Source organism: Thalassophryne amazonica, chromosome 16 (assembly GCF_902500255.1).
Source record: "Thalassophryne amazonica chromosome 16, fThaAma1.1, whole genome shotgun sequence".
Classification (NCBI taxonomy): Eukaryota; Metazoa; Chordata; class Actinopteri; order Batrachoidiformes; family Batrachoididae; genus Thalassophryne; species Thalassophryne amazonica.
This window is the reverse complement of record NC_047118.1, coordinates 51,462,370-51,490,123: the sequence shown is the minus strand read 5'-3', so window position 1 is coordinate 51,490,123 and position 27,754 is coordinate 51,462,370. Positions and strand designations below refer to the sequence as shown.

The following is a 27,754-nucleotide window of genomic DNA, read 5'->3' as shown; positions in this document are numbered from 1 at the left end:
TCAACAAGTGCGGTTGGTGGCACACAGCTCATATGGCAACAGGCCAATAGTAAAGCCCAAATCAGGAGTCAGATCCAGTTCATCCTCTGTAATTCCAGGTGGAGGAGAGAATTTAAAGTGCTGGACAAGGCTGGAGAAGAAGAGGAAGAGCTCCATCTTGGCCAGGCTTTCACCCAGACACACCCTTCGACCTACAGCAATAAAATGTTGAAAGGGAAGTAAGTGTAAATCCATCCATCCATCTTCTAATGGCTTGGGTTGCCCCTGGATTTATCAAAGTGCTGCTGTTTTTTGGCAGAAACAAAAACCCCACCAATGTTTGCGTTATTTATTATTTTTTGTCTTCGTGTGTTTTAGTAAGTTGAAGAACTTTAGGACACAGTTTTTGGAAGGTGTGTGTGTGTGTGTGTGTGTGTGTGTGTGTGTGTGTGTGTGTGTGTGTGTGTGTGTGTGTGTGTGTGTGTGTGTGTGTGTGTGTGTGTGTGGGCTGGGAGAAAGGAGCGACCACAAACTGCCGCACACTGGCTGCACTCATGTTGGCGGCTCTGAGTTTGACAGCTGGAAAAAAAGCTGCACAACATAGACTAAAACCAGCTCCCAGCCTCACTTCTTACAAATAGAGCCAAGTCTGTTTGAGTTTGTTTTGTTTTTTTTACAGAGGCATACACCAGGCAAGGTGTGAGGATTTCGAAGATAGTTTTCTGGATCGAGTCTCAGCTGTGGATTTGACTGTTTGGCAGCTTTTCACCTCTTTAAGGTGAGTCAATCTCAATTTTGGCCTCTCTCACACACACACACACACACACACACACACACACACACACACACACACACACACACACACACACACACACACACACACACACACACACACACACACACACTTTCTCTCGTTCACACACAAACACACACACAAAACAAAAAAACAAAGAACAAAAAAAAGTTGTTACCTGCAGAAAATGGCATGAAAGCATCTCGTTGGATGAATTTGCCCTGTTCATCCAGGAAGTGGGAAGGATTGAAAGTGTGCGGGCTCTCCCATTCATTCTCATCGTGGAGGACAGAAGTCAGTAACGGAAAAACAGTCGTCCCCTGTGGAGGCAAAGTTTAACACCTGGAACAACTGCTTAAAGCCGTCACATTAACACAAAATGTAATTGTATAAATATATCTACAGACATGAACAATATACCTTTTAATACGATACCCCTGGAAGATTACATCGCTTGCCATTTGATGAGGAATTGCCAGTGGTAGAATGTCTGCAAACCTCTGGGTCTCATGAATGACAGCATTTGTGTACGGCAACAGTTTTCTGTCATCTGCGTTGATCTGACGCTTTCCAACAATACTGCCCAACTCCGCATGGACCTGGTCTGAAAATACAAGTTATAATTTACTTACATTTGACATTTGAATGAATGAATGAATTTTATTCGGCATGCACACGCACACATACTTAATAACAAAAAAGAAATCTCTCATTAAAGAAAAACAAAACAAAACACAAAACTCATAGGCAATTTCCAGTTTTGTGCAGCCGAAAGGGTGTAGGCTGAAGCAAAAGCTTATAAACACCCACCCCTTTTACCGTTTGCTATATACATATATATGAACACTTACAAAAAAACAAGCAGAGACCATATAGAGTAATCAGTGAACTAAAATATCTCACCACAACAGAACAAACAAAAGTACAATGCACAATAAAAAAGTAACAAACTCAGTTAACCTGATTCATCATACTATAATAAGTAATTACGTATATTGTTTTTATAAAGTCTTTTCAAGCCAACTAAAGTACCAGATGATTTAATGCTATCAAAATATTTATTCAAAATTTTGACACCTTTTATGGAAACCCATTGACTTTTAACAGTGGTTGAATCTTTAATCTATATCAAATACTAATGTTCACCTCAAATTACAGCTAGACTCCCTCATTTTGTACAGATCCTGGACATGTTGAGGCAAAAGTTTATTTTTAATTTTATACGTGATTTGTATCGTAATATAATCAACCAAGTCCCAGAATTTCAACATGTGTAAACAGACAAATAGTGGGTTTGTTGGCTCACGATATGGTTTATTACGTATAACTCTTATAGCTTTCTTTTATAACAAAAATATTGGATTTGGATTTGTTTTATGTGTGTTTCCCCAAACCTCAATGCAATAGGTCATATAAGGGAGAAGTAATGAATGATATAGTGTAACTAATGAAACTAATGAATGCTGGGAGAGGAAGTCTTGTGCTTTTTATAAAATCGCGATGACTTTAGATTTAACATAATTTTTTCAGTTTTTCAGCTTAATTTATCCTCTATAAAAACTCCAAGAAATTTGGTTTTGGTTACAATTTCAGTTTCAACATCATTCAATAATAAATTTCTAATTACGTTCCTGGGCTTATTTCCGAATATAATATACTTTGTTTAACCAAGATGAAGTGATAATATGTTTGAGTCAAACCATTGTTTGAAATTTAGTAGTTCCCTCTCCATCATGTCCAAAAGCTGTCCCAAATGATCCCCATGACAAAACACAGTTGTATCATCAGCAAACAAAATACAAGTCACCGACTTGGAGACCAAACCTAAATCATTAATATACAACAGAAACAACAATGGCCCAAGGACTGAACCCTGGGGCACCCCACATGTAATCCTCAAAAATTCTGAATTTATCCCACCAATATGGACACACTGAAACCTGTTGCATAAATAGCTAGCTATCCAATCAAGAGCCAGTCCTCTAATACTGTATTTCTGTAATTTATCCAATAGTAAAGTGTGATCTATAGTATCAAATGCTTTCTGCAAATCAAAGAAAACCCCTACAGTGTATTGCTTATTCTCAGTTGCATTTGTAATTTGTTCAACAAAATCAGTTAAAGCCAGTGAAGTAGTATGAGCCATACTGCTGTTCACTGAGTATATGATGTTTAGTTATGAAATCGTTCAACCTCTTTACAAATATCTTTAACAGAATTTTTGAAAATTGTGGTGACAATGAGATTGGCGTGTAGTTTGAAAAGATGTTTGTCGGCAAATTGGAACAGTGGTATCACTTTAGCTATCTTAATTTTGGAAGGAAATCTCCCAGTCATTAATGACAAATTACAAATATAAGTTAAAGGTTTAATCAAAGGTTTTATCAAAGTTGTAACTGTCAGTTGATTTTTTTTCTTCAGTTTATGAACTATGTCAATAATTTCATTTTCATCTGTTTCTTTAATATACATTAAATCCAGAATTATGTTAATTGTTTTACTGTTGTCCAAAGAACACATTTGAGGATACAATTGAATTTGATAAGTTTTTGCCCACATTAACAAAATAGTCGCTGAAATGATCTGCAATAACTTTATTATATTTTATGATTGTGTCAGAATTTGTATAAAAATAAGATGTGCTCATCAGCTCCACAAGGAGCTGATGAGCACACCTGTCTGCAGTCAACCTGCCTCCATATAAACCCTGGTTCAACAGCTCATTGGCGCCAGAAACTCAGTGTTCACGACCTGGTACCTGGCCTCTCTATTTCTGGATAGAGCCTTTCTGTGTTCCGTCGCAGTGATATCTTCACTCTCTGTTTGGCTACTTGCATGTTTCCAGTCACCTGTTCTAATTTGGGTCTGAGTAAGTGTGGGCAGACACCCTCATACTGTTTCTCCTCCTCCGCAGTGACACCGCTCTCTGTCATCTCCACAGGGGGCCATCTGGACCACGGACCACTCACAACTCCACACAATGGACACAATGGATCTCCAGCTGCACACCGGGTCTACTTGCGCTGCGACCACCAGTTTCCACTGCAACGCGGGCCGGGTCTCCACTCTGCAAACCTCCCAAGCAGTATACACCATTCATGCAGCATTTGTTCTTGTCATCATCCTTGTACAATAAATCTGGTTTTCTTTATCCATTCAGCCTCCCTGCATTGGAGCCCAATCCGGGTGTTTGGGTCAAATCTGTAACAGGAGTTTCTGGCCAACATCATGGACTCCGCAGGGTCAGACAAACTACAACAGGCTCTTTTCACCCAGGGCGCCTTCCTGGGTCAGCAACAACAACAACAACTCGCTGCACTGTCAGATCATGTTCAGGACCTCACCCAACAGGTTTCACACACACACACCATACTATCCTCACGAGCAGCTAAAGTTGAGAAGCTTACCTTGGGTCTGCCTCCTGCTCCGGTTTCCACTCCAGTTCAACTACAGGCCTCCGCATCCCCCAATCTAGTCCCCGAACCGTTTATCTGTCATCCAGGACCATATTCATATATATTAATGTTGATACATGCTCTTCCTTTCCCATGCAGTGTTCCTTTGTTTCCTCCCATCGTCCTTCTCAGTATTCTACCGATCTCAGTAAAATATATTACGTCATCAACTTGCTCCTGGGGGAGGCCCTCAAGTGGGCTACCGCCCTCTGGAGCACTGAATCCCCTCTGCTTCACTCCTTTTCACTTTTCTCCCAAGAGTTTCGATTGGTTTTCGATCACCCCCAACATAGCCACTCAGTTTCCCAGCAGTTATTGTCCATGAGGCAGGAGCAGCGGAGCACTGTGGAGTATGCAGTCGACTTCCGGGTTCTCGCTGCGGAGGCCGGCTGGGAGTCCGCGGCGCTGCAAAGCATCCTTAGTCAAAGCGTTTTAGCTGACTCAAATTTCTGATACACAGACCTCTAGCATTTTCACGTGCATCCCTTGGTTTGATAAAAACCTTACAATTTGTGGTAGAACAGAGAAAACAGAACATGTCCCGCTGTTACACTCTGAACACACATTTCTATCGTGGTCAGATTTGCAAAACAGTAGGCATAACTTATTTTGGCTCGGTCCTTACTCTGTATATGTGGATATTTGGTCATAAACAGCAAAGCCCAATGGAGTGTAGTTGCTGTGGTTTCAGTACCGGCACCAAACAGGCTGCTCACTGCACAAAGCAGGTTCTTCTCATGATAAAGAGAGTCCACGACATGAGCTTCCTGAAACAAAATAGTCAAAGGTATCACGTAGTGGAACAGAGAAGGGCAGAATTGACTTAGTATTTGATAGATAAACGTGTATTTTTCATACCTCATCTTTCTGTTGACGGGTCAGGAAACAGTCCACCAGACCCCTGCATTCATCAGTGATCAATGTTTCTTTCAGATTCTGGATTAAACCTTTATTCATGGCAACATTTTTCTCATGATTTTGCAATATCAGCATTCGCTTTTGGAGCAAACTTCCCGACCATGGAAACATGTTGTAAAGCTGTTGAACAGTAGTTAAATAAAATAAGAAATTTAAAAACAAAACAAACACAGATTTACTTTGCAGTCATAATGATTCAAGTTTAACAGGAGTCACCAGATATTATCTGAATATGGTCCATTTAACTCATGACAGATTGCCATAAAGGGAGATTTATTCATCTCAAGTGTAACACCCATGTCTCTGGGGCTGCTGCCTTTGAGACCGAGAGATGGGTGGGAAGATCTTATGGAGTCAAGAGGTGTTTGGGCTGCTGATAAACTCTTCTGGGTTCCAGTCTAGTTATACAATTGTGAGACTTGGATGCTAAAAAAGACCTAAGGTGACATCTAGATGTCTGTGGTACACTGTCTCTTCAGAGGATCCTTGGGTACAGCTGGAATGATTGTGTCTAACAAACTGTTACTTGGGGAGACTCAGATGAGGGGTACCACTTGCATTGTGAGGAAACATCAGCTACGCTTCTGCCATGTATTGGATTTCTCTGGGTGTGATCCAGCATGCTGGTAGCTCAATGATGAGGATCCCAGCAAATGTAAAACCCCAGAGGGACACCCAGGCAACCAACTGATCAATCCCACCTTTTAAAAGAAAGGAATTAACCATTTGGCTGCCTGGGTGGTTGCAATCCAGGCAACAAGGTGATTCTGTAGTGTGCAGGATGCCATGATGCACAGCATCAGTACTAGCTGCCAGATCTGACCTTAAAGAAAAAGTATAAAACTGAGCGCAGCCAGCCTTGTCCTCATTTCCGCAGTACTTACAGGTGAGAGATCGTCTTTACAAGTTTTGTTTGTCTTCACCTTCTGAGTTCTCGCAGCATGTCTGTACCTTGTTGTACACTTTATCTGTGATAGTACTTGTCCTGATGAGTACCTTTGACGAGTCCATGGCATCAGTCATGGGGAACTGTTTGTGTCAGACCAGGGCTACACCCGAGGACACACACAGGCAGGCCAGCCACAAATGGTTTAAATGTGCACATTTAAAGTAGTTGATAAAACATTCTTAACGCAGTTGTTTCTGTATGAAAACGTTGCTTTTTCATCCCAAAAATGAATGATTCATTAGTGATACAAGGATGTTTCTTTCAGCTAGTCAAAGCTTTAATTATTGATTCGTTCAGATATCGTTGCATTCGTCAACCTTCGTTCAATACGTCTGACTTCGTTCACTACGTCGGGAGGTTGAATGAAGTTGGATGAAAGTCAAACGAAATTCTAATGTTGTAGAGTTTTCTGCGCTATCTTTCCGTAGTGCCTTACGGAAAGATGGCGCCGGCATGCTTGGTACGCCGTCTTGTACTGGCGATAGTTGTATGTTTTTTAATCATACTGTGTTTGATGACAAGGTCCATTGACTCTCTGCTGAGCTATAACCGCTATGAGCTTTTGAAAATAAAATCTGCGGTGGATTCGGTGGAGGCATATCGTAATAGTGGAACTTATTTTTCCCCTCTGCTGGCTAATGTTCCTGCGTATCTGTCGTGCACCGGCATCTTACCTGTCAAACGAAAGAAGAGACATCGAGGGAAGCGTGGGGGTACTCTTGTCAAGCTGAAGCTTTGGCTGACACATTCTGCAGATTTGTACAATATCCCCATTGAATATATGGACTGTTTTCGTTGTTTCACGTCGCGCCGCACCTTGAACTTTTCTGGCGCCTGGCTTGGTTCCGCTTGATGTGGAGCCCTGGACGCTCCGTACCACCAAGCCACGTCGAGCTGAAGTCTCTCCAGACATAAACCACGCCAACCTCCGAGGCCTTAGCCAGGTAGCTTCGGAGGCTAATACACAGATTATCAACTGTGCGCTAGTTAATGCGCGTTACGTGATGAACAAGACTTTCATTTTGCAGGATTTCTTCTCCACACACTTTTTGGGTGTATTGTTTGTGACTGAGACTTGGATCTCTGCGGGTGAGTCCTCAGCTTTTGTTGACCTGGTTCCTTCGAACTGCTCATTCATTAATGTTCCAAGAAGCAGTGGTCGGGGTGGTGGCATTGCTACTATTTTCGAAGACAGTTTGGCATATAAAAGTATTGTGCCTGGATGTTTTTCATCATTTGAATTATGCTGCTTTGAACTGGGACACCGCAGCCCTGTGTTGTGCGCACTTATCTATCGCCCACCCAAGCACAACAAAGATTTTTTAAATGATTTCTCTGACTTGCTTGCAGCTGTTATTCCACAGTATGATCAAATCTTACTTCTGGGTGATTTTAATGTTCATGTTTGCTGTCCGTCCAAGCCTTTGGCTACTGAGTTTTCAGAATTGATTGATACCTTTAATTTTATGCAACATGTTACTGAAGCAACGCACATATTTGGTCATAGGTTGGACTTGCTTTTAACTAATGGTTTTGATGTCAGTAATGTTCAGCTTTTGGATGCAGTGTTCTCTGATCACCGTCCGGTGTTATTTAATTTTATTTTGGACAGCAGTAATAAACCCAGTGTTTCTGCATGCTATCGGCGGCGGGAGATCATTTCTCCTCCCTTTTTGTGGCCTCAAAAAACAATGTAGCTGTCACATGCCAAAACACAGAACAAATTGCATCTACTTTTCTTTTGGCATGCAATACCATTATGAACACTATTGCTCCACTCAAAGCTATGCGCCCTAAACCCAGGCAGGAGCCCTGGTTGAATGAAACGGTGCAACAGGCCAGACGTGAGTGTAGGAAGGCGGAGCGCAAATGGAAGAAAGATGGAATGACCGTCTCCTATCAAATTCTTAAAAAAAGTTGGAGAAAATTCCAAAATATGGTCAGGTCTGAAAAGGCAAAATACTTTTCCAATCTAATTTCTGATAACTGGGACAAACCTCGTGTTCTTTTTAAAACTATTGGATCTTTGTTAAACCCTGGCCAATCCACCACTTTGGAAGCAACTCAAGTTGTTTGTAATCGCTTTTTAAATTTCTTTTGTGATAAGGTCGCCAGTATTAGGGCTGGGATGACTGTCACTTCGGCCAGTTCAATCATGGCTCACACCTGTTCTGCTGTGTTATGTTATGTGTCGATGCGGGTTGAGGAGCGGACCTGCGTCTGACGGAACCCAGCGCTAAAATAACCAGAAAGCGGTTCCAATAACAAAACAATTTATTCTTTCCACCCTCTGGTGCATAAACAAAGTGAATGAACAAAAGATGCGTCAGTCTGGTGGAGTGAAGGCTGGCACGCTCTCCAGCGCCTAAAAGGATCGAAGCCCGGCGCTTCTGGACTCACTTTTACCGCCAAACACCCCCCAGGTGGACACGACAAACCGACTCTCTGCGAAGGATAGAAGAGGTGAGGTAAGTCAGCAGCTACAAGCAATATCCTTCAAAAGGCACACACTATCAGCAACACATTCAGGTCTGTATTTAAGCTTTATGTAAATGAGCAGCTTCTCACAACAGGTGGAGGATCAGTTGTCCGCACGCCACGGCAGTGAGAAGCGAGCTGCACAATTCTCATCACAATTCAAATATACTGCGTAACAAAATACCAAGTTACTATCAACAAGTAGTCAAACAATTAATCACCTCTGATGTGTGCTGACAGCATGTGTCCCTCACCCTTCCTGCTTCACAGGCACGATGTGTCAAACCCAGGCGCGGTCCTCAGCGTCTCACAAACGAACATCACAAGGTCGAGTTCCCGGCAATTCTGCTTGAATCACACATGGCCTAAATGCAGAACGCCATCCAACCATCTGCTTCAGCTGAAAGTCTTCAAGGCTGCATGTGAGCACCATCCACAGGTGCTGCACATAACGCTGATGAGGGTGAAGGACTCCTCTGCCAGCACCTCCTCCACAGACAAATCAGTTTCCATACCACCTGGAGAGCAAAGAAAAGAAAAGAACACCAAAATGTCCAGCCACTCCCCCCCAACACACAACAGTGTTAGACCAGTTTCAACCTGTGTTATTTTCAGATTTATCAAATATTGTTAAAAATCTCAAACCTTCATTTTGTCCCTCAGACTGTATCCCCCCACGACTCTTTAAAGAGGTCTGGGGAACTATCTGCCCTGATGTTGTTTTGGTCAACAGCAGCCTTATGTCAGGAAAAGTTCCTGCGTTTTGTAAGCAGGTTGTAGTTGAGCCTCTTTTAAAGAAAGCGAGTCTTGATAACTCTGTTATCTCTAATTATAGGCCCATATCTAAGCTTCCTTTTATTTCAAAGATTTTGGAAAAAGCTGTTCTTGTACTAGAAATGAACAACATTTTAGACAGTTTTAAGTCAGGTTATAAATTATTTTAATGGCATGGAGTCTGCACTTTTAAAGGTTTTTAATCACTGATTCTGGTGATTCTGCCGTTTTGGTGCTTTTAGACTTGACTGCTGCCTTCGACACAGTTGACCATGCAACTCTTTTATCTCTTCTTGAGAACTGTGTGGGTGTCAGGGGGACAGCCTTGGACTGGTTCCATTCTTACCTTACAGGCCGTTCATTTACTGTCAGGCTGGGGGAGTCCACCTCGTCTTCTGTTCCTCTGAACTGTGGAGTCCCCCAGGGTTCTATTCTTGGGCCTATTCTCTTCACCCTATACCTTCTCCCGTTAGGTCAGGTGTTTAGAAAACATGGCATATCTTATCATCTTTATGCAGATGATACTCAAATTTATTTGCCTATTAAGAAGAACCCGACACCCTTGCTTGTGTGCCTGGAAGACGTCAAGGCTTGGTTGGCTCAAAATTTTCTTAGCTTAAATGAGAACAAAACCGAGGTGATTGTGTTTGGGCCCAGTGTTGGTTCCACAGTTCGATTAGACCTGGGCCCTCTCAGTCAACACATGAAGCCCACAGCCACCAACCTTGGCGTCATTATGGACTCTGATCTTAAACTGGACAGGCAGGTCAAGGCGGTTGTTAAATCCAGCTTTTATCAGCTTCGTCTTTTAACCAAAATTAAATCAATTTTATCCTTTTCTGACTTGAAGCGCGTCATGCATGCTTTTATTTCGTCACACCTGGACTACTGCAATTCACTTTTTTTTGGAATTAATCAAAATACACTTCACAGATTGCAGTTAGTCCAGAACGCTGCTGCACGCCTCTTAACTGGGAGCAAAAAACATGAACATATTACACCCATTCTTGCGTCTTTGCACTGGCTCCCTGTTAATTTTAGAATTGATTTTAAAATTTTATTATTTGTTTTTAAAGCTTTAAATGGACTGGCCCCACAATATATTGTAGACCTCCTCCAAATTTACTCCCCAGCGCGTGCTCTGAGGTCTGAGGGCCAGCTCCAGCTTGTGGTGCCTAGGACGAGACTTAAGACCAGGGGGGACAGGGCCTTCTCTGTGGCTGGGCCCAGACTCTGGAACACTCTGCCTCTCCACGTCCGAACAGCCCCCACAATGGAGTGTTTTAAGTCTCATCTGAAGACTCACTTTTATTCTCTGGCTTTTAGCTCTGCATGTTGTATGGTCCTCTGTTGTCTTTGGCCTAGTGTTTTAATTATTTATTGTTTTATTGTTTTTATGTTTATTTATTTATTAGTATCTGAGTGGGTTTATTGTTTTGTATAGTTGTATAATCATTTTTATGTGCAGCACTTTGGAAACTGTTCTGTTGTTTAAATGTGCTATATAAATAAAGTGGATTGGATTGGATAATGTTCCAAAAACTAAGCAAACGATAAAAAACCATCAAGAACGAAAGCAAAACGAAATACAGATGAATTGAGGTTGTCTGCAGTATTCCTACAAATTCTTCAATAGATTAAAAATTCTTACGAAGGAAGGAACCTGAACGAAGGTTAAACGATGCCTCTGAAAGTCAGCGAAAGTCCAGTTTTGTTATTTCATTTGGGCTTCATTGTCCTTTGTGCGTGTCGTGTGACCGGGACTTTAGTATATGCAGATGATGCTTACTGCATAATATGACAAAGGCAGAGTGTATGTAAATACGAGCCACAAACACTGGTAATGTTCATAAAACTTTCAGCACTGGTTTGTATCTTTTGCATCATCATTTGGTCTAACATAAAATGCATCCAGAAAACAGTAACCTGCAGTGGCCTAGCATCTCAACATGGGGGAGCCATGGACTTTCAGTCAGGATCAGCTCTCATCAACTCTCATCTAAGTGGCCATGTTGATTGATCAGACACTACTAAACCTTTAAAAAGTTTTTGTTAGTCACACCAACTCACCAGCAGTTTAAAGGACATGTCACATGTTTAACATCCCAGTTAGCAACACAACATCAAGGTATTCATGATTGTAAGTCTCTCTGTGCACATGCTCTCATCATTAGTGGTCTCTGATGGTTTTTATTGCTCTACCTGAGCAAGATAACAGGTGTATTTCCAGAAAACATCTGACTCTGCAATTCTTGGCATATGACATACATATTAGCAGAACAGAAACATCCCGATGGCTGACAGAGTGAAACAACTGCGGTTTTGTCCGATAACAAAGCTCCGGAGCTTTTCTTTGAAAGTGATGGCTCGGATTTACAGAAGAGAAGACACACTTCACCCCGAAACACTTAGCTTTTTCAGAGTGTCGGATATTGGAACCTAATTGTGGTGATGCTGCTGTTTGTGTCACAGGATGTTGGTTTACTGCTGCTGTAAACATGATGGACGTGGGTGGTCTCTACCAGCTGTTTTTACAGACCGCCTGGACACACAGATGTATGTCTCATATTGGATAAACTCAGAAGACGCTATTTTCAAGAGATAATGGACTATCTATCGTGCCACAAACATGACAGAAGTTGAGCTGAAGGCAGAGTTGTGATCAGAAATTATGCACACACGATCAGAAGCTGAGGGCAAGTGGACCTGGACATTCTCTGGCTGTCCATCTGTACCTGAGGACTAGTGGAACTTGAAAATGGTCTCTGGCTGTCCATCTGTGTGAGTACTCGTGGATCTTTAATCAAAATCAAAAATTGGCTGGCAATCTTGCTCGTGATGCGTGTGTGAGGGCTTCTTCGATGTAGTGGATTTATTATTTGTAAATCTTTACTTAGCATCATGGGCATAACGGAGAATCAGATACTCAAATGAATTATATTTAATTCAACTAGGTGAGGGAATGTTAATTTTTTTGTCTTTTGCTTTGTGTTCCTTTCAATGGAGCTTTCAATGAAAGTAAAATTTTTGTTTCACTTTGAGAGAGTCTGTGGGAATTTGGATCTGAATGTGTGTGCCAGCACACTGTCTTAATGTGCAGCTCAGCTGTTAGTTGCGGCTTTGTACATGACGTGAAATGTCACAGATGTGATCAGATCTGATACATTGTCACAAATTGTCATGTGAAATGTCACAGATCACGTGATGTACAAGGGCAATAAATCATCTGACATTGTACTCAGTCATGCACGCCAATGAGAAATATTCTGTTTAATATTGTAATCACTCAGATTTTAAAATGTGCTTGTGTATCCCAACACAACTCAGAAAGCAAACATTTTTACCTGGATTTCTGCAGAACCAGCAAGGCGTATGGTGTCACTGGCAATCCGAATCATTTCCTTGAACACTGAGTCATTGTATTCAAATCTGCTTCCATACACAATGGAGCAGATGACATTGGATGATGCACAAGACAAAAGGCATTTTGTATCAAATGCTTCCCCTGTAAATTAGAAATCACAACCCAAATTGCTTAATAACATAACAAAACAGATGCTTAGATGCACCAGATTAAATCATGGGAAAGGAAACACCCATTTAGGTTCAATACAGTGTTAGTGAAAATCTTATCTGCTCGGGGTTTCTTGAGGAATCTAGCCCTTATCGTGGTCTATTCAAATATCCAGCCATTGTGAACAATAAGCAATTTGTTTTTCTGCAGTTGCAACATTTCTATAATGTTCATGCATATCCTGTCAAGCTTGTTTTGTGGCTTCTGTCCTGTCCTGAAAGAATATCTTACACACAGCTACCCCAAATGAGTCTCATCTGCTTGAGGTTTCTTCCTATAAAATAAAAAAAAGTGATTGTGGAGTTGTCCTTACTGTTGGGGAAATATTGAGGTTTTCCCCATGTCTGCAGAGCAGGAAGGCTCTGTACCCAGCTCAGGGTCATCCCCCTCCTTGTTGAGAACACTTTGTGTTTCTCCAATTTACAACTAAACATCTCATCATGGCCCTGACTAGCTAAAGGCCATATTTGTGTATTATGTTTTTATTTTGTTATGGCGGAGGTCCTTAAAACGGGTCTCTGAGACTGGAAAGACAGAAGGCTCTGGCAGATACACTGTATGCTGTATCTTTCAGGGATTTCACCAGATGCATCTGTTTCTGCTTCAACCAAAAATAAATCTCTCTGTATTGATATGTCCCCTCCGGGAACCATCACCTTATTGTGGTGGAGAGGTTTGTGTGCCACTATGAACCTGAGAGCTGTGTTGTCTGGAGCCTTTGTGCTCTTGATAGGGTCTCCCATGGCAAATTGGTCTCAGGCGAGAGGCCAGACCAAGAATGGTTCACCAGACACCATGACAGAATGAGGTAGAGGAAATGTGACCCGGCCCAGAGGAAGACTGGGGCCCCCGTCTGGAGCCAGGCCTGGATGGAGGGTCCATCAGCGAGCACCTGGTGGCTGTGCTTGCCATGGAGCCCAGTCAGGCACAGCCCGAAAAGGCAAGATGGACCTTCCATCTCCACCCTGTGGGCTCACCACCCGCAGGAGAAACTTCTGGTGTCGGGTGCACTGTCCCATGGGTGGCAGTGAAAGTTGAGGGCTTCGGCGGACCAGACCCGGGCAGCAGGGGCTCGTTTTGGGGGTGTGGAATGTCACCTCACTGTGGGGGAAGGAGCTGGAGCTTGTGTGGGAGGTGGAGCGATACCAGTTAGATCTGGTGGGCCTCACCTCCACGCACAGCCTTGGCTCCGGACCACTCTCCTTTGTAGGGGTTGGACCTTATTCTTCTCTGGAGTTGCACAGGGTGTGAGCTGCCAGGTGGGTGTGGGGATACTCATGAGTCCACAGCTGTGCGCCACTACATTGGCGTTTACCCCGGTAGATGAGAGGGTCACTCCCCCCCGCACCTTTGGAGGGGACTCTAACTGTTGTTTGTGCGTATGCACCAAACAGCAGTTTGGAGTATTCGGCCTTCCTGGAGTCCCTGAATGGAGTCCTGTATGGGCCTCTGGTGCGGGACTCCATTGTTCTACTGGGGGACTTCAACAGACATGTGGGCAATGACAAAGACACCTGGAGAGGTGTGATTGGGAGGAACGGCCTCCGTGATCTAAACCTGAATGGTCGTTTGTTATTGGACTTCTGTGTTAATCACAGACTGTCGAAGCAAACACAATGGTCGAACATAACGATGCTCATAAGTGTACATGGTACCAAAGCACCCTAGGCTGAAGATCAATAATCGATTTTGTGATCGCATCATCTGATCTGAGGCCACACGTTCTGGACACTCGGGTGAAGAGAGGGGCAGAGCTGTCAACTGATCACCATCTGGTGGTGAGTTGGATCAGAGGGTGGGGGAGAACTTTGGACAGACATCGTAAGCCCAAACTGATAGTGCAGGTGAACTGGGAACGTCTGAAGGAGCCCACTGTCTGACAGATTTTCAACTCACACCTCCAGCAGAGCTTTTTAGCATCCCTGTGGAGGTTGGGGGAGGGGGGGGGGGGGCATTGAACCAGAATGGACAATGTTCAAAGCTTCCATTGCTGAAGCTACAGTGGGAAGCTGTGGCCTGAAGGTCTTAGGTGCCTCAAGGGGCAGCATCCTTTGAACACTGTGGTAGACACCAGTGGTCAGGGAAGCCTTCTGACTGAAGAAGGAGGCCTTCCGAGATAGGTTATCTTGGAGGACTCCGGAGGCAGTTGCAAGGTACCGACAGGCCCAAAGGGCAGCAGCCTCTGGCAAAGCAGTGGGTGTGAGAGGACTTCAGAGCAACGATGGAGGTGCTTCGGTCACACCTTGAGGCACCTCAGGAGAGGAAAACAGGGAACCATCCAAGCTGTCGAAAGTAAGGATGGGACTCTGTTGACCTCGACTGAGGATGTAATCCGGGGCTGGAAGCAACACTTTGAGGACCTCCTGCATCAGACAGGAGCGCCCTCTATAGTAGGGGCAGAGCTGGAAGCTGATGAAGGATTTTCATCAACTTAGTCAAATAACTCTGCAGTGGCAAGGCCACGGGGGTTGATGAGATCCGTCCAGAAATGCTGAAGGCTCTGGGTGTGGAGGGACTGTCTTGGATGAGACGTCTCTTCAACATTACATTGAGGTCTGGGACAGTGTCTAAGGAGTGGCAAACTGGGGTGGTGGTCCCCAAATTTAAAAAGGGGGAACAGAGAGTGTGTACCAATTACAGGGGCATCACCCTCCTCAGCCTCCCTGGTAAAGTCTACTCCAGGGTGCTGGAAAGGACGGTTCAGCCGGTAGTCGAATCTCTGACTGAAGAGGAACAATGCTGGTTCCATCCTGGTCGTTGAACAACCGACCAGCTCTTCACTCTCACAAGGATCCTGGAGGGTGTCTGGGAGTATGTTTTGTGGACTTGGAGAAGGCGTATGATCGGGACCCCCGGGAGATATTATGGGAGGTGCTGCAGGAGTATGGAATGAGTGGTCCCTTCTCAGGGCAATCCAGTCTCTGTACTCACAAAGTGAGAGCTGTGTTCGGGTGCTCGGCAGTAAGTTGGAATCATTTCTGGTGGGGGTTGGCCTCCGCCAGGGCTGTGCCTTGTCACCAATCCTGTTTGTGATATTCATGGACAGGATATTCGGGGGGAGGAGGGTTTCCAGTTTGGTGGGCTCAGGCTCTCATCACTGCTTTTTGCAGATGATGTAGTCCTGTTGGCTTCATCAGCCTGTGACCCCCAACACTCACTGTATAGGTTCACAGCTGAGTGTGAAGCAGCTGAGATGAGGATCATCACCTCTAAATCTCTAAATCAGGCCATGGTTCTCAGCCGGAAACTGATGGATTGCCTACTCCAGGTAGGGAATGTGGTCTTGCCCCAAATGAAGGAGTTCAAGTATCTCGGGGTCTCGTTCACGAGTGAGGGGAAAATGGAGCGTGAGATTGGCCGGAGAATCAGCGCAGCAGGGGCGGAATTGCATTTGCTTTACCGTACTGTTGTGACGAAACGGGAGCTGAGCCAACAGGCGAAGCTCTCGATCTGCTGGTCAATCTTTGTTCCTACCCTCACCTGTGGTCACGAGGGTTGGGTCATGACTGAAAGAACTAGATTGCAGGTACAAGCGGCTGAAATGGGTTTCCTTAGGAGGGTGGCTATTGTTTCCCTTCGAGATAGAGTGAGAATCTTGGTCATCTGTGGGGAGCTTGGAGTAGAGCCGCTGCTCCTTCGCATTTAAAGGAGCCAGCTGAGGTGGTTCAGGCATCTGGTAAGGATGCCCCCTGGGATCTGGGAGGATACCCAGGGGAAGACCCAGGACAAGGTAGAGTGATTATATCTCAACACTGACCTGGGAACTCCTCAGGATCCGCCAGTCAGAGGTGGTCAATGTGGCCCGGGAAAGGGAAGTCTGGGGTCCCCTGCTGGAGCTGTTTCCCCCGCAACCCAATCCTGGATAAGCAGTTGAAGATGAATGATGATGATGAGTGTATTGATATGTCTTACTTTGTGTTTATCTAATTCATGACTAAACATCTAATCATGGCCCTGACTAGCTAAAGTCCATATTTGTATTCTGATTTTATTTTGTTATGGCAGAGGTCCTTAAAACGGGTCCCTGAGAATGGAAAGGCAGAAGTCTCTGGTGATACACTGCATACTGTATCTTTTCAGGACTTCTACAGATGTTTCTGCTTCAACCAAAAATAAATCTCTCCGCATCAATATGTCTGAGTCCTGATTTCTCCTTCACCATCCTGCTCATTTTATGCTGAACATCATTACAGAAATTCCACAACAGATTGACATCATGAGCAGGATTTCAACATTACGCTGGTAAGTGCAAACTCTTTTATTCTGCCTTGCCATGATGCTGTTTGCTGAAATCTAAAACAACTTATATGTGGGTTAATGTTAAAATGAAATCAAATCTTTACATTGTTCGATGTCAGAAGTGAGCAGGCTTAAGGAGCAAGCAGCGAATTTAATTCAAGTTCTTTATTGTTTGTTGAAATGAAATGAAACACCACTTTGTGTGTGCATTGATTAGGTTTGAAAGAAATCAGGAATCGAGATTAGGGGCCTTGGTTGGAGATTAGCCAGTCTGCTGAAGCAGACGGTAGATTCCTGAAGAGAGGTTGTGGACCATGTGTGTGGTGACACAGCTGGTCACTCCCCTCTCGTCCTGGTCACGCAGGAATCGTGATTAGGCGGTCTGCTTAGTCTATGTAGACTGAAAGTTACTTTCAGATAAGTCTAACAAAGATCAGATTGTAGCCTGAAAAAGTCTGTTGAGGGGCTACGCAGACGATGGGCATATGGGGATATTCCTGTAACTAACAAGCAGGCTTGGGGAGTAACAGAATACATGTAACGGCGTTATGTAATTAGGATACAAAAAAAGGTAACTGTATTCCACTACAGTTACAGAAAAAAAGACGTATTCAGATTACAGGTATATTTAGTAAAAATGGGGATTACTTCGCAGGATTACAATTTTAATGCATTTTATGATATTATCCAGGGTTCTAGCTAGTGCAAACTTGTGTCATGGCCCGTTATGCTATAATTTTGGATGGTTACGCTTATTTTGGACCGTTATGATTTTCAATACAGTGTCTGTAATCAACCGTTTCTGCAGCGCGACTCTAGTTTGAAGCGTGAATCGAAGCTTCGATTCAGTGGCTCGTGGCTCTTTGATTCGCTGCTCTTCAGAATCGGTAAGTCCACTTCTTCACCCCTCTGAAAGCCATTAAAATACCATGAGTCGCTTTTGTGTGGATTAAAGTCACTAACTGGGACTCTGGTCTTGTTGCAGTCGAGAAACGAGAATCGGCATCCGTTTTGTAACAACTTTAAATGCTGCGAGGCTCTCTGAGACAGAGTCCGCTCGGAATTAATAACTTCAAAACGAATCGCCGCTTTAAATAAAATGACACCTCTTACAAACGTTGCAATACAGACAATAAACTACAATCGACTAAAACGTTTTTTCCTCCCAAAATGAGACGTCTTGCATGCTTTATAAACCTGACCTGCAGCACATCTGCATCTCATATAGTGCAGGAGCTAAGGCTAGCCCGGTACTAAGATTGTAAGTTTTTGGGTTAAACGCATGAAACTTGGCACAGTTATTGAGTGACCCCAGGTGAATATTTCTGGATATGGATACATTCTGGCAGAGCCCCCTGGTGGCCACAGCTGGAACTAATATTTAAAGAAATAGGTGATGCCATAGAAATTGTCAGATTTCTGATTGTGATGCTAGTTTAGGTTTTGCATTTAGTATATTTACAGAGGAAACGGTGACTACAATAGTTGTTTATAATATTTAGGCCCTGGTGGCCACTGTTTGATTTTTTTTTTAAAAGTTTATTAATGTTTTAATGATAGCCAACAAATACCAACAGTCACTGTATTTTGTTTAATATTAACAATCACCATGATAATATTACATATTTTATTATAATACAACTTGGTAATATTATATGCAAATATAAATAAAACCACATTGAGAGACATTATAGAATAAGTACTGGTGAATTGCTGCGATTTCCACTGTAGGGTGTCGCCAGTGGTTTTATGTTTTCAGTAACTCTCACCAGGGAAATGCACTTGGCCATCATTTTATGGTTGGATGTCTTGTCAGCTGTTTGATATGTGTTATTAGTAGCTACATCTATACTGTTCATTTATAATCATTCCAGTTTAGTAACATTTATTGTCAAAGGTGGGCCTATATAGAGCTATATAGTAACAAGATTAAGGAGGTTGAAGTTTCATTATGTCATTTAAGATAATTGATGATCCGATCCCAGGTCCTTCTGGTCCAACTGAGCCCACACCAGTGGGTCAGCAACAGTATGAGGCATATGTTGCTGAGTGGTTAGTTCCTCAGTCCAAGTCTATAATGCAGCCAATCAAGAAAAACAAGTTGTCCTTGTTCTTGGGATCTCAGTCACAAACAAAGCAGAAAAGCCAGGTCTCTGCTCTGAAAGACGACTGTACTTTGTTTTCAAGACTATGCATAGCATGTCAGTCTAGAGAGGGAAACCTAGAAGAGTTTTTCAAGTATGAAAACCAACCATGGCCACCCTCACTCTCAAAAGCTGGAGAAATGAGATCAGGAAAGAAGGCTGATTTGTTGTCTCCCTTGGAAGCTTTACTTGAGTTGCACAATGCAGCACCTGCGGTGACCTCAGTTGTACTGGATGGTGCCATGGTGGTCCATAGTCTAAGACCCATCACATCCAAAACATTTGCTGACTACATTGCAGAGGTTTTTTTTCCCCCACATTGAGAAAATCTTGCAGAATGTGGACAGAGTTGATGTGGTGTTTGATGTCTATGATGCACAAATTCTGAAGGCCTCAACCAGAGAGAAAAGAGGTACTGGCGTGTGTCGAAGGGTCACTCTCTCAACTCAGATTCTTGGTAACTGGCAAAGCTTTCTGAGGAACAATGAGAACAAAACAGAATTGTTCACCCTCCTTGCTGAACAGGCAGCAAGCATTGAAAAAGACAATAAGCAGATTCTCTGCACAGTGAACAAAAGTGTGATCTGCAATTCAGCAGTAACAGATAAGAAAATGTTAGAGCCATCTGACACATGCCTAATGCTGCATGTATTGGATGCTGCCACAAAAGGTCATGCAAGTATCATGATCAGAACAGCTGACACTGATGTTGTCATTCTTGCAGTAGCTTTCTTCCACAGATTTGGAGTTCCTGAATTGTGGATCTCCTTTGGCACAGGGAAAACTCAGAGGTACATAGCAATCCATGAGATTGCTGGTGCTCTTTCCGTATCCAAAGCACAGGCATTGTTGTTTTTCCATGCATTCAGTGGCTGTGACATGACATCATTCTTTGCTGGAAAGGGCAAGAAAAGTGCATGGGATACATGGAATGCCTATCCTGATGTTACAAAAGCTTTCTTGTCTCTGGCATCTGCAGAGGAGCTGACTGAAGCCTCTCTGTGTCTAATCGAGAGATTTGTTGTACTCTAGTATGATTGCACAAGTGAGCTTTCCAGTGTCAATGATGCAAGGCAGCATATGTTCTCTAGGAAATCTAAATCTCTTGAAGGCATTCCTCCAACACAAGCAGCATTAAAGCAGCACATTCTGAGAGCAGCTTTCGTAGCAGGACATATATGGGGTCAGTCATTAAAGAAAGAACCACAGCTGCCAAGTCCATCACTGTATGGCTGGGAATGGAATGAAACTAATAGAAAGTGGATACCAAGAGGGACCACCCTTCAACAGGCGCATGAAATGTGCTATGAGCTGATACACTGCAAGTGCAAGAAATCTTGCAGGGGGCTATGCAAATGCAGCAAAGCCCAGCTGAAGTGCACTGCACTTTGCAACTGTGAAGGAAACTGCTTTCAAACATAGGTCAGCCCCCCAGTTAAACGGTGCCTTATGCCGATTTAGTGTGTGTGTATATACGTATATTTTTTGTTTGTTTGTTTTGGCAGTCAACAAAGAGAGGTGGATTAATAAGTAGTTTATTAGGTTTAAGATAGATTAACCTCAGGAGCAACTCATGCTCCCTCGTATGGCGTCTGCGAGGCAGCCCCAAAGGACTGGATCGATTTGTAATTGTGATTCATTACCTAAACTTACTCTGATATACTTACTATTATTAAACTAGTCTTATTATGTATTTTAGTATATAATTTACATACGAGGTCTGTCAATAAAGTATAGGTCCTTTTTATTTTTTTCAAAAACTATATGGATTTCATTCATATGTTTTTACGTCAGACATGCTTGAACCCTCATGCGCATGCCTGAGTTTTTCCACACCTGTCGGTGACGTCATTCACCTGTGAGCACTCCTTGTGGGAGGAGTCGTCCAGCCCCTCGTCAGAATTCCTTTGTCTGAGAAGTTGCTGAGAGACTGGCGCTTTGTTTGATCAAAATTTTTTCTAAACCTGTGAGGCACATCGAAGTGGACACGGTTCAAAAAATTAAGCTGGTTTTCGGTGAAAATTTTAATGGCTGATGAGAGATTTTGAGGTGATTCTGTCGCTTTAAGGACTTCCCACGGAGCGGGACGTCGCGCAGCGCTCCCAGGCACTGTCGTCAGCCTGTTTCAAGCTGAAAACCTCCACATTTCAGGCTCTATTGATCCAGGATGTCGTGAGAGAACAGAAGTTTCAGAAGAAGTCAGTTTCAGCATTTTATCCAGACATTCCACTGTTAAAGGAGATTTTTTAATGAAAGACGTGCGGACAGATTGCAGCGTCGGCTCGCAACCGCCACGACGCTCCGCCACAGGAAAAACACCTCTGTTGGAAGCCTTAAGGACAAGTTGGAACATGTCCAGCTGTTAAACAATTTCTCAGATACTCACTCCACTGAAAGCCATCAAAAGCCGCCTGGATTTTACAAATGGTTATCAACACAGAGGTGTTTTTCCTGTGCCGCCGCACCGCGCCGGCTGCGTCCCGACGCGTGGACCCGTCCGCATGTCTTTCATTAAAAAAATCTCCTTTAACAGTGGAATATCCGGATAAAATGCTGAAACCGACTTCTTCTGAAACTTCTCTGTTCTCTCACGACGTCCTGGATCAATAGAGTCTGAAATGTGGAGGTTTTCAGCTTGAAACAGGCTGACGACGGCGCCTGGGAGCGCTGCGCGACGTCCCGCTCCGTGGGAAGTCCTTAAAGCGACAGTATCGCCTCAAAATCTCTCATCAGCCGTTAAAATTTTCACCGAAAACCAGCTTAATTTTTCGAACTGTGTCCACTTCGATGTGCCTCACAGGTCTAGAAAAAATTTTGATCAAACAAAGCGCCAGTCTCTCAGCAACTTCTCAGACAAAGGAATTCCGATGAGGGGCTGGACGACTCCTCCCACAAGGAGTGCTCACAGGCGAATGACGTCACCGACAGGCGTGGAAAAACTCAAGGGTTCAAGCATGTCTGACGTAAAAACATATGAATGAAATCCATATAGTTTTTGAAAAAAATAAAAAGGACCTATACTTTATTGACAGCCCTCGTATATATAAAACGTGATTTATTTACTGAAGTAGTGCTATTTCGATGGGCGCACTTTTAGTTTCAGCTGTGGCCGCCAGGGGGCTCTGCCAGAATGTATCCATATCCAGAAATATTCACCTGGGGTCACTCTATAACTGTGCCAAGTTTCATGCTTTTAACCCAAAAATGCACGATCTTAGCCTTAGCTCCAGCACTAATTTTGCAATTGGTGCAAATTACTTACTTACATTCTGACACATTTCTCACATTTATAGTGGCAAATATAGAATATAAATGATCAGATGGAAAGTATAGATCTATTTGTTGTTATGGTGTTAAAAATGTTAATAACCGGGGTGCATACGCACGGGGTTGATGACAGGCAAAAAACACAGTCTACCCACTTCAAAAATGTAGAGTACACCACTGGGTATAATATTCATTTACAATTGTCATCATGTGGATTCTCTATGTTGTTTGACAGCAGCGACTCTCTGGCGCGCAAGGGATTATGGGATACGTCAGTTGGGCGAATTGCTTAGGGAAAGCACTGCCACTACTAATATTGTTTACAAATACAACAGTACTTTTTATCTGATTACTCGATTAATCGATAAAATAATTGATAGAATACTCGATTCCAAAAATATTCGATAGCTGGAGCCCTACCCAGGGAAAACGGAAAAGTGGACGGCCAAGAAACACCTGGTGACGGGAGCTCGAGACAGGCGAGCGATGGGCAAAATGAATGAATAAATGACTGAAGACGAGTGTTTGTAAGCCTTGCCTGTTTGTGCTCATGTGCAAGGGTGAACAGTTACACATGAACTTGGTTGGTTCAGGGATTTGTGGAGAGTCCAGGGGTTTACGCAGCAGCGGTAAAACGTGATCCGGAAGACTTGCAACTTCCATATAGAAGCACCCTTCTTCAGTATACTGATCTTTTGAAAGCTTCTCCATCCACAGAAGCTTGCGTAACTGATAACTAACTAACTGACTTGTAAATGCGATCTGATCGGTCCCCCTGTCTGATCAGTCAGATGGGGGATTGATCAGATCGCACAAGGGGACAGATCAGACTGCAATTGCCACTTAAAAGTTGAGTCACAGTGCCTCATTCATTTACACCAATATTTAACACAGAGCTCAGTTGATTATTCAGCAGTCTGCACATGATGAAAATAAATCCCACGATCCAAGAGAAATACAAAAAATACAAAAATAAAATAATGTTAAATTACTCTGTTTTGCCTCTGTGTGGAGAAGAGATGCCACGCGACAGCATAGGCACGCTCAATGACGTGCTCATCAATATTTTATTCCACCTGCCAAACAAAATGGCTCTGCCAGTGATGGAAATACAAACCAAGCCAGACTTAACTGTTTTGACCCGCACCACACCGTACAGTACCAACCCGAACCACTCGGTGGAAATGCCATGGAGACTAACAGCGCTCTATTCTAAACCAGCTAAACCAAGTAAATGTAGGACTCCAATTAAATTAGTCAGTTGAATTAATTTAATTATAAATTTACTTCTAATTTAGTTCATGGTGAGCAATTGCTATTGTAAACGTATCAAACCTATTGTCAGGGATTTGGGAAAAGCAGGTATCCAGGAGACTTCAAAGGCTTTCAGATGAACCTATTCCTACATTTCTCTTACGTATGTGTTAATCAAGTCTCTGAACAGTGTCTTTGTCTCCCAGGTGATAAGGTCTATACCAGGTTCTGGTGGTGACAAGGACAGCTGTAAAGGTGGAAGGAATGGCTAAATGGATTCACGCGACAAGATGCCTTCTGACTCCCTCTGCAAATCATTTATGGATATTATAGATGTATTAGGACTCCAGCAATGCATTCTGTGTTCGACAAACATTAGTGGAAATACCCTGGATTTGGTCCTCATTCATGGTATCGCTGTCACAAATACTGACGTCATGCATCTTGTGTCAGTGGTCTCAGATCACTCACTTATTAAGTTTACAGACTCGTTGCCATGTTTATCGGAACAAGAACCTTATTTATCATTGCGCTGACACGTAAACTCTTTAACTACAATATAACTTGGGGCCAGACTGCCTGATATCTTAGCATCACTTTCGGAAAATGACCTATCAGTAGGCAGTCTTGTGGACAGACTAAACTCAGCGCTTACAACCACACTCAACATGATTACTCCACCTATATTAAAACCACGCCCCCCAAAACACAGTGGCCTTAGTTCAGTGATTACTTACGTTGCCTCAAGCATAAGGCTAGAGGTTTAGAACAAAAATGGCATATTTCAAACCTAGAAGTATTCAACCTTATGTGGCATGATGCTAATCTCGACGATAAGCATGCACTGCTGGCTACAAATGTTACTCTAATTTGATCAATCAACAAAAACAAGCATAATTCAAAGTTCCCGTTCGACCTGTAAGTCGCTCCCCTTTTAAGGCCCAAGACTTTTTACATTACTTTGAAAAGAAAAAGGACGACATTAGGTTAAATATATGCCAGCATCCTGCAATCCAGCCACTACACCCTGCTGTGCTGTTAGTATATACCTTGAAAATACACGTTAGATAATATTATTCATTCCAAATGCTCTAATCTATGTTAATACTTTTACAATCCTGCAAAGGTTATGTGAGGTTAGGAACAATGACCAGCAACTTTGCACTGTGTCAGTAACTTCTTCATATCTGCATAGCAGTGTTGCCAATTCCTCAGTAAGAAAAGTAGCTATTGGCTGTCCTAAAAATCGCTAGAAGTTGCTGAATGATGTCATCACCTAATTTGCATACGATTTACATAATATGATGTCATAAAAGATGCTATAGAAAAAAATTATGTTATGGGAGAGACAAAAAGTGAGTAAAACACCATAATAATATTTAGAACTACAAATAAACTTGATTCACTTTGTTTTGTTATTTTGCCATGAAAATAAATAAATAAATCAACAGACTGTGGACTGCATGCTGAATGATGCTCTTCTAATCACAACAAGGTTGTTTTCATTTTTTAAATTTCTGTTTAATGGCCCAGTCACACGGCACTTAACAAAGGGCAACAAAGCCCTAACAAAAAAACAAATCTGGACTTTCGTTGGCATCGTTTAACCTTTATGCAGCTTCATTCCTGCAGCTGGCTCTACGTCAGGATTTTTAAACTGTTGAAAAATTTGAACAAAGGGCAACGAAAACCTCAATTCGTCTGTTTCGTTTTGCTGTTGTTTGACTTCGTTGGAGCAGCTGAATGTTTTCACACAGTGCAGAAGCCGGTTTGTGAGCGCTGAGGCTGCTGCTGCTTCATGTATCGTTGGAAATTACACGGCAAACTCAGCCTGCTTGCTTGGATTTTTTTTATCTGGGTAGGGGGTCAGCTTCAATGGGCTCAGGCACATTACATAGGCCAGAATTAATTTTTTGTGTGGATATAATTAATTATTTTGCCACAAGCAACTGTTGAATTTGAAACAACAAAAAAGTTGTGTAATTTCCAACGGTACTTCATTGCAGCATTAGCGGCAGCAGCAGCTGCTGCGTGCGCTTATTATTTTGTATTAAATATAACAATCTGAGTGTAGGAATGATAATCCAGTCCTTCTGTACATGTGGCAACGGGTAGATGAATCAAAATGATGATATAACTAGCTGTTCTGGAAGGCAGAATCACGTTGTGGATCAGTGATCAGCTGGTGGAAATAACCGCACGTGTGAGTCAATACGCGCATTCACACGCACTGATTAATTTACTGCTCTGATATATTCAATCAGCATTACACTTATATTTATATTTCTCCCTTTTTACAGTTTTCTGATATAAATCAATATATATGGCTTAGTAATGTAATACAGTGATACAGCAGTGACCACAGCGCACTTTTTTTTTTTTAATTGGAGCAAGACAGAGCGCGCAGCGTGTCGACAGACAGTGCGGATTCTGATGATGAAGGAGATGATCCCTCTTTTGTTCTGGACCAGGAACCAGAGCAGGTGGTTCCACTGACGTGCACACAGATCTCCACAGCTTCTGTTTGTAGTTTCTCCAGGACTCAGGCGCTACGAGCTCCGTCTCAGCGCCGAGTCCTGGAACTCAGAGATGCAGACCCACACTGCTCCAGCTGTGGCTCCAGGCACGTTTCGTTAAAGCGTCGAGATCGTTAGCTTTGGTTTTGTTAAGTGGGAGTGGGTGTCTTCTTGTGCAATGATCATGAAATAGATGGGATCTGTGGACACCCCCACCCCCACTGCCAGCCTCCTGTCCTGGACACCGGCATGGACTCCCAACTACTTGTCACCCTCATTTGCTGCTAATCTGACCTCAGAGTGACGATGATGAGACCAGTATAGTTCTCTTACCTTCCCCAACTACATTTTCCATTCAAGTTAGGGAATTAAACTTGTGACCCTCTGGTCACAAGATCTCTTCAATAATTTTCAGCCCAATGCTTCCCCAGTTTGGCTTTGTTGACATGATGTTAACGCATTTGGAAAACACAAAACTAACTGAACACGCACTACACATACCAATACGAAGATGTTCCATAGAATATTCTAACCTGCACACCAGGCTCGGTTTCGGTTTCAAGCTCTTGAACAAGGATGTTGACAGACAGAAGTAGCCAGCTGTTGATTTGTCAACATTTTGGTTAACAGACCAACTTTTGCCAAATGAGCTGCAGTCTACAACCAAATTGTTTTGGATCCTGTTTTGCCTCCATCAGAATAAGTAAATTGCGATCAGATGGTGCTCATACTGCACATGGACTGCCGTTGGATAGGTGTCCCATCTCGATGGAACCCAGAGGGTTTTGAACATGTGCAACACACTCAGGGCTGCCGGCCGATTGGAGCCAACTGTGTGGACTTTCACAGATGGCTGTCAGAACGTTTTCAAGCTGCAACTCGACACTTTTTGGATGTGGACCGAATCGTCATTCTGACACCATTCGGCATCATTCTGACTATGTGTGACGGGGGTATGAAAGAGGCAATATACAAGGACTCAAAACAAAGATTAAAAGTGTAAGAGGAACCTCATACCATGACCATGATTGATGTCATTTAAAATAGGAGTGATGCTTCGATCTCCAAACTCCTCTGAATAGTTGACAAGAGCCTCTTTGACTGTCTTATACCCAGTTAGGACCACCACCTTAGTGGGTCCAAAATACACAGTGAACACAGATCCATATTTCTTTGAAAACTGCACAGAAAAGGTCAGTTATGTCAGATGTGAGGTGATATTTGATTCGACATTTAAACAAACTGCAGCATATTGGATTTGACACCTTTTTAAAAACCAACAAACTGACCTCACACAGGTGTTGTGGGGTCTCTTCAGATCAGTCTGCAGCAGGTTGCCAAGCAGAGGCAGATGGCTCGGTCCCAGAGGGTCATTCTCCATGTGAGAAGCAAAACTGCTGTAAGTGAGGCAGAG

At 43.1% G+C, this 27,754-nt stretch overlaps 1 protein-coding gene across 1 annotated transcript; it reads right to left on the bottom strand.

Moving 5' to 3' along the window:
- Window positions 1–27,754, bottom strand: LOC117528729 (cytochrome P450 2K1-like). The gene is made up of 8 exons (XM_034191365.1): window positions 27,626–27,754; window positions 27,341–27,520; window positions 12,691–12,855; window positions 5,086–5,265; window positions 4,853–4,994; window positions 1,194–1,376; window positions 951–1,094; window positions 1–191 (listed from the first exon to the last, which is right to left on the bottom strand). Exons 1-8 carry the CDS (start codon window positions 27,719–27,721, stop codon window positions 1–3), a joined length of 1,281 nt encoding a protein of 426 aa, XP_034047256.1. The 5' UTR covers window positions 27,722–27,754.